At 40.9% G+C, this 12,342-nt stretch overlaps 1 protein-coding gene across 1 annotated transcript; it reads right to left on the reverse strand.

The window, feature by feature from the left end:
- Positions 1–406: 406 nt before the first annotated feature.
- On the reverse strand, positions 407–10,043 carry LOC138983780 (renin receptor-like). The gene is made up of 8 exons (XM_070357104.1): positions 9,890–10,043; positions 6,343–6,485; positions 5,285–5,422; positions 4,026–4,124; positions 3,188–3,376; positions 2,763–2,912; positions 2,069–2,188; positions 407–1,872 (listed from the first exon to the last, which is right to left on the reverse strand). Exons 1-8 carry the CDS (start codon positions 9,930–9,932, stop codon positions 1,675–1,677), a joined length of 1,080 nt encoding a protein of 359 aa, XP_070213205.1. The 5' UTR covers positions 9,933–10,043; the 3' UTR covers positions 407–1,674.
- Positions 10,044–12,342: the final 2,299 nt, after the last annotated feature.

The following is a 12,342-nucleotide window of genomic DNA, read 5'->3' on the forward strand; positions in this document are numbered from 1 at the left end:
TGTAATATGTTTTTGACGTTTACTGACATGAAATTATAAATATCACACGATCATTGGCTAACACAGTATTGAGAATAGAACGCAAGTGCAACATCAAATTCATACCATGCAGACATAACCATCACAGATGTCTGTTAAAACACCGTCCTGATATTAAGACGTGTTCCTGCTACAAGTTACGGTGCTGTATTTTGTTTGAAAATAATGTGCTACATAATGCACATATGAAATTTCTCCAGGAACTCTTAAATAACTGAAAATAACACTGAAAAGGTTGAAGACTCTACCAGTGCTAGTGTAATCTCTAGCTGAATGCCTACAGATAAATTGCATGTTGAAAAGTGTTGGTGGTTGTTCACTCGGCAATCATGTAACAGATGATCTGAATCGAGAATAGTGTCAAGTCTACACAGACAGAACTACTTTGCTATCTCTTCTGATTAACATTGCTAAGAAGGAGAGAGAACAAAATTAAAAAAACAAAGATGTGACCAAAACACATTTACACACACTATTTTACTGATAACCAATCAACACCTGACTATCTCCTTCATGTACACATTCGCACTGGAAAACTCCAGCAGACACATACACACACAACCTGCAGCACAGGGAAGGACTACTCATAACTTTTTCAGCCAAATACATCATTAAGAGGGGATGTTTTAAACAATTGCAGAAGTTTACTGATGTTCATACATGTACCACCAAAGATACCTTATCAAAGAAAATTAAAAAGACAAAAGAAAAAGAAAAAACCTTTTGATGCAAACAAAAACTCACGGAAATGAACACAATCACACATGCACACATTCACATGAAGACCGAAACTAACAGCAAACAAATCACATACAATGTCTTCCACTCAAAGACATCCATTTCAGATGCTCACTTCCTATGCTACATTTACACCAATATTCAACACCTTATGCCAGCCATTCCCTTACAAAAACAGTGTTCTCAACTCGCCTTTTTATCAGGTAGACTACAAACTTTGCAGGCATCTCTCCAGACAGCTGTTTATTTCATTCTCATAAACAAACAATCCCCTGCTTTACAACCACCTGTAACTTTTCCCTCAAACATTCCTAATATTTTGCTTCATCCTCAACAAATTTGTCAGTTATTTTGCAAATATTGTACCCAACCCAAATATGACCATCCAACCCTAGTAACCTACTATTCTCTCTTACCAACTTCTTTGTCCAATTCATTTCATATCCGGTCGAACGTGCCTTGGTGACCACCTCTCGAAATGACCACCTGTGCAAACACCACCCCGAAGGATCCCGGATGAGTTTATTTTTCTCTATAATCCACCTTTGCATATCGACCACCTGTTTATATCAACCACTTTCGGTCAGTGCCTTGGGTGGTTGGTAGCGACAGGTCAGGCTGTACTCAGTTCTTTTCTATTGTTCATCATACCACACTCTATCTCCCCATCAAACATTCAACACCACCGATTTCCTAATGATAATTAATCCTTTTTGAGTCGCTGACTGGTCATTCTGTAGATGATCCTACCATAATCTATCTCCCAGCTAATCATTCAATATCACCCATTTCCTAATGACAATCTTTTTTGAGTCGCTGACTGGTCAATCAGTAGATGATCCTACCATACTCTATCTCCCAGCTAATCATTCAATATCACCCATTTCGTAATGATGATTAATCCTTCTTGAGTCGCTGACTGGTCATTCTGTAGATGATGGAGTCTCTGCCGGGGTCAATGTTCCACATGCCATAGGAGATGATGAAGATGACAACGATGAGGAGAACAGACATCCACAGAATGATGTTAAACATGGCAGGGAAATCACTGTGGTAATCCCATGCAAGGTTCAGTCTGTTGTCCGTGGAGTTGGCCTGCAAAGACAAGAAGGATATGATTCAAGGTTTGAATTAAAGATCAAGCAAAAAGGAACACATGTACACAGACACACTATCTCTCTCTAAAGCGAAGCTGGCTGCACACTAACATGCTCACATGCACACACAGAGGTCGCATCCAACAGTTGCTCAATTTTCTTTTGACTAATTGCCACTCAAAAAAGACCCATACCAGTTCTGGCTCCTCCAGCAGACTGCGAGTTTTGCGCACCAGAGGTCTTTCTGGGGCTGGCACTGTCAGTACCTCCACCACAACATTGTCTTTGTAAAGCCCCCGGAAGTCCTTGGTTACCTGCAATCATACACAATTCAATGCCATCGGGTATGTTTTGTAGAGCACAGACAGTTGAGAGCAACATACTTTCTATGTGTGGAGATCGCGAGTTCCTGCCACAAAACTTACAAAGTGTAAAGATAATGTGCATTTAGAAACTCCACACATGAGAACTGCTTTTGAGGTGTAAAATTTTTTTTTTAAATCACAAATTGTGACCCCCCCCCCCCCCCACACACACACACACACACAAAAAGCAACATCCATGACTACTGTATTTCCATTTTAGCAGGCATGTGACAGGCTTGAAAACAATCAAAAACAATGTCAAAATGACTAAAACAAAAAATGTCAGCATCATAACTTTTTTCAAAGTACTAAATCAAGTTCATTTTCTTGGGCTCAGCTCCAAGCAAAACATCTTTAACATTCTGGATATTATACATAATTCCAAAACGCTACCAACAAAGTGCGCCAGAACCAAGGTTCGGGTCTAATTTTCCCCAAATGATGTATGTCACAGATAAACTAGACAGTCTCTACAGGTATCTTTCTGAAAATATTTTGGACAGTGAAAGACGACAAAGCTTACAGCGTCAATGAAGTGTGAAAGCATCGTGTGAGCGTCCTTGGTCTGTTGAGAGTCGGGGCCGTGTGAGTCGCTGACAGACTTCAGGCCGGTGATGACGAAGGAGAACAGGTCGGGCGTCTTGCCAGTCATCAGCTTCTTGCTCTCCTTCAGCTGCAAACACACAATTAAATTCTTTGCTTTCAAACATTCGTTAAGAAAACAAGTCGCGTAAAGCAAAATTACTACATTAAGTCAATCTGTCGAACTCATTGAATGGAACAAAATTTTGACAAAAGAAAGCATTCTCAAGTTCATCTAGTGATCACCCAATGATCTTCATAGTGGGAAGACAAACAAACAATTAACATGAGATGAACACAACTTCTCTCAGATCTCTGGAACGGTGGTGTCGTTGAAATGAATAAACAATGACACCAGAAACTTACAGCGCTAACGACTTGATCAACCATCTGCATTTCCGTCATCAGCGTCAGGTCGGGAGTGTGGCTTCGGTTGAGTGACCCTGCAGTGAAGCGTGACAGCACCGAGTCACTGTCCAGCAGGCGGTCAGCTAGGGACCGCATGGAGTTTGGCAGCTTACGGAACACGTCGTTGGGGGTGTTCACATCAAACAGCTGAACAACAAAACATTGTCAACTTAAACAAATAATTGGTGTTGATATTCTTCACTAAACAGTTAACTATGAAATTCCCTGACCAGAACGTTTTTTAATATAAAAAAAGTTTTAAAAAATATGTTGTCATTATTCAACTGATTTTCTTTGCTGAACAACAGTAACATTCCCTGTGTCAAATTATAAAAATATTTGATGTCTTTATTCACCTGATTTTCTCTGTTTAACAACAGTGACATTCTCTGAATAGGAACCTTTCAATAAAATGTTTTTGTCAACTTACAACAAAATATTTATTGTCATTATTCACCTGGGTTTTTTTGTGCTAAACAGTTAACAGTGAAATTCCCTGACTAGGAGTTTTTCAAGAAAAATATGTTTGTCAGCTTAAAACAATATTTAGTATCTGATATTCTCTGCTAAACAGCAGTGAAATTCCCTGACTATGAACTTTTCAATAACATTATGACAATGAACATATTCGTAATTGAAGTCCACAAGCAATTTGTACTTCTCAAGTCATAGCTGTGGTAGATTGCTGGAAGTGCCTTTACCCTATCATCTTCCGCCACCTATAATATGAGACACAAACGCAAAGCAGTAAATATATACCAAAGAGTGTCTCCCATATTGCCATGGGTGAACTTACAGTTGAGTCGGCCATGAGGTCGAGCATCAGAGGCTGATGTTCCAGGAAGGCCGACTGCACTCTGTTCATCACATTGTTCATGTCCAACACTGGCATCTCCTGCACACACACACCACAGTAAGTTTGATAGAATTTTTTTTTCTGAAATAAATTTGCAAAAATGGCTGGAACAGCAATTTTACCCAAGTTTAAAGCAGTCGATCCTTGTTACCATTTTTTTTCCATCCATCATGAAAAAAACCCTGTTGATCTGCCGAAATGACTGAAGTTATAAGCGTTTGGACTTTTTGCCGATGGCCTATGCCAAAAGGATGTCCCTAAATCAACACAAACGAGATCAGCACTATACAATAACCCATAAGTTCTGTGTTATTCCTTTGTCCCCCCACATCTGTTTTGTACCCCACTCATTTTATAACTTAATAAGGGTACTTTTACCAGGAAAATCTTATACAGTGGAACCCCCCTGGGGAAAATTCAAGTTTTGCGCCCTCACGGCAAAGCCATTAGGGGCATGTTCCCGGGATTTAAACCCGACTTTAGATGAGATACACAAGTGTATGCATGTTTAGGTGGTATCAGCCATCTGCACTTATGTCAAAATGACCAAGGTCTTTAATGTGCCACTGTGGTGACACAGGGGTGGGAGATGGATACAGTCTCTGGGTCTGCACATAAAGTTGACCCATCTCGGCCCAGATTGGAACCTGCGACCTTTCAATCACAAGTCCAGTGCTCTACCACCTGAGCTACCCAGGCCCCTTGAAACCCCCCTTTTAAGACCCCCCAAATTAAGACTTCCTCCTTTTCAAGACCTTGCTTTTTCAGATTTTCTCTTCATATGCTGTGTAGATTTACCTCTATTTGGAGACACCTTTCCCCCACCCCTCGCCCTTCAGACCAGATTTTCTCTTCATATGCTGTGTAAATGTACCTCTATTTGGAGACACCTTTCCCCCACCCCTCGCCCTTCAGACCAGATTTTCTCTTCATATGCTGTGTAAATGTACCTCTATTTGGAAACACCTTTTCCCCACCCCTCGCCCTTCAGACCAGATTTTCTCTTCATATGCTGTGTAGATTTACCTTTATTTGGAGACACCTTTCCCCCACCCCTCGCCCTTCAGACCTGATTTTCTCAGAATGTTGAAAGTCTGAAAATGGGGATTCCACTGTAGTAGTTCTAAGCGCCTTTATATATTTGATTCCTACAGTATGCTGATCTTCTGCACGTCAACCAGAAAATGTCAAACACTCACTGTATCCACAGGGAATTTAGCCATGTTCTTGGGCTGGATGTCCTGGCTGGAGCCCTCGGAGGTCACCACTGTCAGCAGCACGTTGGCCTTGGGACGCTTGAACATGGAGCCAGACTTCAGACCTGACCATGCTGGTTTCTGCAGGGAGCAGGAGAAAAAATATTGACATTAGTTTTTATGACAGACATACTAGGTTTCCTTCTGGAGTGTATACAAACATTCACCAGAAAAAATATAACAAGAAGGGCAAACGCTCGATCGAGTCACTTTCGCAGTTCTGAATATTATATGAGGCATCAGATGGACAGGAAGAAATTGCTATTCACAACACAATGAGTCACGTTCACATAAAATTTGAGCCCGGTCACTTTTATAGTTTCCGAGAAAAGCCCAACGTTAAGTTGTGTGTTGCCGAACAGAAAAGGCTAGTTATCTCCCTTGTTTTTTCTGATAACGTTCGTAAAAGGCTACAGATGTAAATACTTTGATGTAAAGAATAATCCTACAAAGTTTCAATCACATCCGATGAACTTTGTCAAAGATATAAAATGTCTAATTTTTCCTTTGACGCTGACCTGTGACCTTGAAAAAGGTCAAAGGTCAACGAAACCATCGTTAAAGTGTAGAGGTCATTGGAGGTCACGACTAAACAAAATATGAGCCCGATCGCTTTGATAGTTTCCGAGAAAAGTCCAACGTTAAGGTGGTGTCTACGGACGGCCGGACGGCCGGCCGGCCGGCCGGCCGGACAGACTAACACTAACCGATTACATAGAGTCACTTTTTCTCAAGTGAGTCAAAAATTGCAACCATTTGCTATTCAATTCTAAAACAACTGACAATTACACCCTTACATATATTGTGATTCTGTTTTAGCTTTTCTCTCTCTAAACCTGTTATGAAATAAATAGCCTTTACTTCACACAATTATTTCATTGTCAACAACTAAGCTGAGAATGAGATACAAGAAAGATTGAAGCTTTAGGAGCCTTATACTCCACCCAAAGTTACCAACTCTTACCAACAGGCAGACAAACACATTTAAAAGAAATACTCACAGAAGAATCTGACAGGCCCAAGGTGTGACTAATAACATCAGGCACATCGCTGGCCGACAGTGGTTTGGACTGTTCCTGTATTGTGACGTAGGATGGTGCGTGGGTCAGAATCAACTGCTGGGCCAGACTGCCTGCCGCAAAGCCTAAAAACACAAAATGTTCACACTCACCAGTAATACTTATAGACATGGGAACTGGGAAGCATGATAAGTTTGAAAGTGACCCATGACTCCCAGATACAGTACTCCCCGGTTAACGTCACTACCGTTTAAGGTCACACCTCTGATAACATCAATCAGGGTGTTGGTCCCGACCTAAAGCATTCTTTGTATGACTAAGAAAACCTCGCTTAGCGTGACCTCGGATACGGGAACACCTCTTTTTAGGTGACCCCCGTTCTGGTCTCTAAATGCAGAAGACCACCGCTTAAGATCAAGCGAAACTGAAACGGAACAAAATCTCCCAATTTTGCAGCCTTGACAGAGGTTTTTTTCTCTCCATATGACGTCAAAAGAGAAGTGACGCACAAATGTAAACGTCATCAGATTATTTGGCCCGATTATTTTACCCCAAAGAGAAGGATGAGGAAATCTTTCGCAAATAAAACTTGGAAAATAGTTCCCGCCAAAAAAGTCGCTGAACCAATCGAATTGCCAACGGAAACCACTTTGACAGAGTGAGACCCGTGGATGATGACAGATGTAACTGCAGTGTGCCCGCTCCCCTTCTGCAGAGGCATGAGGCTAGAATTGACCTCATGTTGTAATGCATGTCATAAGCGATATTTGAGTAGTGCCAATTTTAGGCCAAAATAAAAGACATAGTTGAAGATTTGAGATATTTGGAAGCTCTCTCTCTCTCTCTATCCCTCTCTCTAATGCAGCTGATCGTCTCTGTGTCAGTGTCAATATGTATGTCAGTGTGTGTCTCTCTCTGGATCTGCCCATTATCACGTCATTGACTTTCAATTGGCGGGAAGTCTTTTATGGGGCCTCAAACTAAACTCTAATCTCCTCGGATAAGATCATTTTTTCTACTGAAATTGATCTTATCCGAGGATTGGTTAACGTGTCCCTCGGATAAGATCACGAAATTGTTTGGTCCCAAGGGGGGTCACCTTATCCGAGGAGTACTGTAATACTGAAATCATGGGCTATCGAATTAAAAAAAGAAGATCTACTGAACCGCCCCCCCCCCTTCCCCCACTAATCTTAATCTCACAATGAGTGGATGACTAAGCATGATAAGTCTGAAAGTGACCCATGACTCTCAGATAATACTGAAATCATGGGCTATCAAATTTTTAAAAAAAACAAATCTTAAATCTCACAATGAATATATAGGAGTCCCCTCTGCTTAAGACTCCCCCGACGCACTACAGCTACCAGCAACTGTCAAGGCCTGAACAGGTCGTCATTTTCCGCCTGAGAACAGGGCACAACAGACTGCAACAACACCTGCACAAAAAACTGCGAGCTGTGCCCTCCCCCATGTGTCCCTGTGTAGACCCAGAGCAAGATGCAGCCCACATCCTGCAGGAATCTCCAGCCCCTGAGGAAAGAGATCTAGACCAGGCCGACAACCCTCCACGAGAAGCTGCATGGACCTGTGGAGGCTCTACATAAGACCAACAACTTCATTTCCAGAGCTGGACTCCAAGTGTAAAGGCGAACGACAAGAAAAAAGAAGACTAATATAGGATATAATCATTTGGTCAACCTTGTGAGCATTTTTTCTGCAACTTTGTTTCTTAATGTTAATGGCTTATAGTGATACAGATAGTGATAATATAATCAAGATTTGAGAATGAGATTGAGATCATCTGATCTATCTACTTTTTTAAATTTGTTACAATTTAGTTCACTTGCATGTGTTCTGCGCGAACTTAGAATCCGGTTTCATTCTAGAATGGACCGGGTCCAGGTTGGAATTCTAACCCTGCGCAAGTACAGGGGTGCCATTCTAGAATGAAACCCTTGTTGCTGGTCCATTCTAGAATCGGCTGTGCGCAAGGTTGGAATTTGGGTCCAAGTTGGAATAGTCATTTCAGTTAGACTATCACACAGCCAAAGCCACAAATGTGGATTTTCTGTTTGTTTTAGTTTTTTGTGTGTTTGGTTGGGGTTTTTTTTCTCGGGTTTTTTACACTTTACTCAAAGACATCGTGAATTGGGATTGTGATGTTCTGAAAGTGATTACGATTTTGAGAGACACTCAGCCCTTATCGCTACGAACGGAAATTTCCGGACTGACAGTGTTTTGCCGATCTCGCTTGTAACTTTTAATCTTATTCATATACATGAAGTTGGTCTTCTGAATTGTGAAGATATAATGTCAACTTTTTTTTAAACCTGTGACAACAGCTCTATAACTCACTCTGTCCTTCTGTTGGTCTGTCTGTCGGTTAGTCGGTCTGACCGTCTGTCTGTCTGTCTGTCAAAAAAATTGTCAAAAAACCGGACATTTCCGAGAGGGAGACAGCGCTGACATTGCAAGCGGCCGCAACCGGCTCTCATCACAAAAACAACTGCCCTGCAAACATTACCGCCCTGGTAGTCCCCCTTGCTATGGTCTGCCTTTGTTTATTGCGTACTCAGGAGTGTCAACTTTCTTGACATGACATGACATCGCAAGATCGCCAAAGGATTTTTTTCAGTGGTAGACAAATCAGCCCCATTTTATCAAAGGGAAGGTGCAGGTGGAGATAATTCAAGGGAAGACAACTCTGTCTTACCTACAAACATTACGGCCCCCTTTATTCAAGGGTTTCATTCTAGAATGGCACCCCTGTACTTGCGCAGGGTTAGAATTCCAACCTGGACCCGGTCCATTCTAGAATGAAACCGGATTCTAAGTTCGCGCAGAACACATGCACACTTCTATTTCATTCGATTTTCATTTCAAGTTACATGTACTAATACTATGTCTAATTTAGTAATTGTATTACAATTTACATACATTGATCCAATGCTCACAAACTCTCCCACGAGTCTCATTTAAATCAAGCCCACTTCTTGTAAGACTTGTTTGTGTACAATGTAAGTTCTGATTTAAGGTTCAAAGAGACAGAGGGAAACATGTAGAAGTGATTTCAAAGAATCCTCGCTGCAGCTTTGTGCATTGCAGTGAATCAACGTTACAATGCAGTGCAGTATTCAGTGAACAGTTCACACTCAATTATTGAATAAAGTTACACTTTAAGCACTGTTTCCTGGTATAGGGGATACCATTAAATTGCCCAAACCAATTCAAACATAATGTCATCCTAGGGCATATTCTCATGACATTCCGTGCAAGCGGCAATGACTGCTCCCCAATTTCAGACACGTTCACACACCATTAATAAGCTACACGTTAATTTCTCTTCACAATCACGAGTGATCAAAATACAGTGACAAATAAAACTGGCAACTGGAGACATCCTTCACAATCATAAAGCTTTCCAAAGAGAAAATTATTTTCTCATAAAGTCGAAATACAATAACTGCATCGAAAGCTTCAAATTGTTGGAGTTTAAAACAATTAAAACACAAAAAGTATAGCTTACAGAGGACGGCTGTCACAATCGATGCCGTATACGCCATTTTCATTATGTCGTATCATGTGACATGAAGGGAGACAACAAGTGTAAAAAGAAGAGTGATTTCCCTTTCATCGTCTGCTCTCTTCCGCTCTCCCTGCGCCTTTTTGTTCCTCCATCTGAACCGATGAAATACATCGCCAAGCTAAAAACCGTTTACATGTTTTTTTCTTCAAAAAATATGCTTCCTCACACAACGGTTTTAACAAATATAAACAGGGAATAATTAAGGAACTAATAAGGAAATAATAAATAACATGTCTGTTGCGACCCATCTCGTCATCGGCGCTTTTCCGGAAATGACCTGAGCTTTGTTGGAATTCCAACAATGGCCGCCATTGTAGGAATTCCAACTTTGAGCTACGCGATTCTAGAAATGTACCGCGCGCATAGTGAGAATTCTGCTCTTTCTTAGAATGCGATGTAAAATGATACAAGTCATGATGGCCTGTGATGATCCTTGTGTTTTAAAGTGATCAATGCTTAGTGCAAAGTTTGGCGCGGTAGCGGTTGCGCTGTGCTTCATAGCACGCTTTACTGTACCTCTCTTCGTTTTAACTTTCTGAGCGTGTTTTTAATCCAAACATATCATATCTATATGTTTTTGGAATCAGGAACCGACAAGGAATAAAATGAAAGTGTTTTTAAATTGATTTCAAAAATTTAATTTTGATCATAATTTTTATTTTTTTTATTTTTCAGAGCTTGTTTTTATTCCAAATATAACATATTTATATGTTTTTTGAATCAGAAAATGATGAAGAATAAGATACGGCAATGCGATCGTGACGTCACAGCCACTGGTTTTCTAAGCGGCGGCCATCTTGGTAAGCAGGATATTGCGTGCTTCGGCTGCTACTAGTGCTAGTGCCGGTTCAGTTAGCGTTTGGGAAGTTCTTCGGCTGTCATCAAGGGGGAGTAGTACTATCCCCATCAATCTAATACTGCCTTGTGAAGGCGAGGATGTAACATTCCTCGACAAAATAGTGGTTGTTTGCTGTGCCCTGACCAACATGTGTCCAAGTGTGGTGTGATTGTGTTTGACTCTGAAGATGTGTGTGTATAGCATTCTGGAATCATCCCATTGTATCAGAATTGTGTTTACAACTTTCTTGTTGTGCTCTGACTTGTATGTGCAGTGACATGGTGATTTGTTCTGTTATTTTCAGAGTTTAAATGGCTTACATTTAGGTAACAGTCACACCAACAAACACTAAAACAGGCACATATATACGTATGAACAGCTCAAGTCATGTGTATGGGACAGAAGAAAGATTTATTTTGTGTCACATTATCATTATAACATACACATGCATGTACATTCTATGAGTCTAGTACTAGTAGACAGCTGCACATTCTTTTTCCAATGTTGTACTTTTCTGTGCATGTGCTCACAGTACAAAAATAAAAAATAAAAACAGAACACATTTGTTTATGAAGTCAACCAAATATTTGTAATGTGTGTGTGTGTGTGTGTGTGTGTGTGAATTCAGATTTGGCACACAAATGAAACAACAAGTAAGTGTGCAAGACTTGCACAGTTAGGCAAATACATACTTCAAAATATGCAGTCACTCAGTCTTATAACCTCAAACAGCATGACACTGACAGAAAACCCCCAGACAGCTACACTAAGCTAAAGTGACATGTCAAGGCAAGCCGGACAAAACCAAGCATCATCTTTCCCTGGCAAATGATCAAGTCCAACACATGCCGTGTGGTACCACTGAACTTTGCAATTTTCACTGTCACAAGCAACAAGGTACGTCAGCATGTCGCCGAATGTCAACTGAGGAAGTTTCTCGGCATCTACAGACCACTCTTTGTCTCCTAATTCGTATGGATCGCACCCGTTTAGACTCTTGAGTTTCTCAATGTATCTTGCTTTTGGCTCAGGTTCCAATTTCTCGATGTATTTCAGTTTTTCTTTGGCCTTTCGCTTATCCATTTTCGATCAAGACACGGTGCCAAAGAGTGAAGGAAGCGGAAGACTGGCAGTGTCGCTTACCAAGATGGCCGACGCATCACGCGTGCATGGAAACACCTACGTCATCGCGCATTGCCGTATTTTTTTTACAATTTTCAGATTTTTAATGACCAAAGTCATAAATTAATTTTTAAGCCACCAAGCTGAAATGCAATACCGAAGTCCGGCTTTTGTCGAAGATTGCTTGGCCAAAATTTCAATCAATTTGATTGAAAAATGAGGGTGTGACAGTGCCGCCTCAACTTTTACAAAAAGCCGGATATGACGTCATCAAAGACATTTATCGAAAAAATGAAAAAAACGTCCGGGGATATCATACCCAGGAACTCTCATGTCAAATTTCATAAAGATCGGTCCAGTAGTTTAGTCTGAATCGCTCTACACACACACACACGCACACACACACACACACACACACACACACACACACACA

The sequence above is a fragment of the Littorina saxatilis genome, linkage group LG13, assembly GCF_037325665.1.
Source record: "Littorina saxatilis isolate snail1 linkage group LG13, US_GU_Lsax_2.0, whole genome shotgun sequence".
In the NCBI taxonomy this organism is placed as follows: Eukaryota; Metazoa; Mollusca; class Gastropoda; order Littorinimorpha; family Littorinidae; genus Littorina; species Littorina saxatilis.

What these genes read in the sequence shown, in the direction of transcription:
- LOC138983780 (XM_070357104.1), bottom strand. Translation starts at nt 9,932, where the DNA reads ATGAAAATGGCGTATACGGCATCGATTGTGACAGCCGTCCTCT. An exon ending in CTAAATTCCCTGTGGATACA is followed by an intron (nt 4,125 to 5,284) that starts GTGAGTGTTTGA and finishes GTGTGTGTGCAG; the next exon opens with GAGATGCCAGTGTTGGACAT. An exon ending in ACCTCATGGCCGACTCAACT is followed by an intron (nt 3,377 to 4,025) that starts GTAAGTTCACCC and finishes TTTGTTGTTCAG; the next exon opens with CTGTTTGATGTGAACACCCC.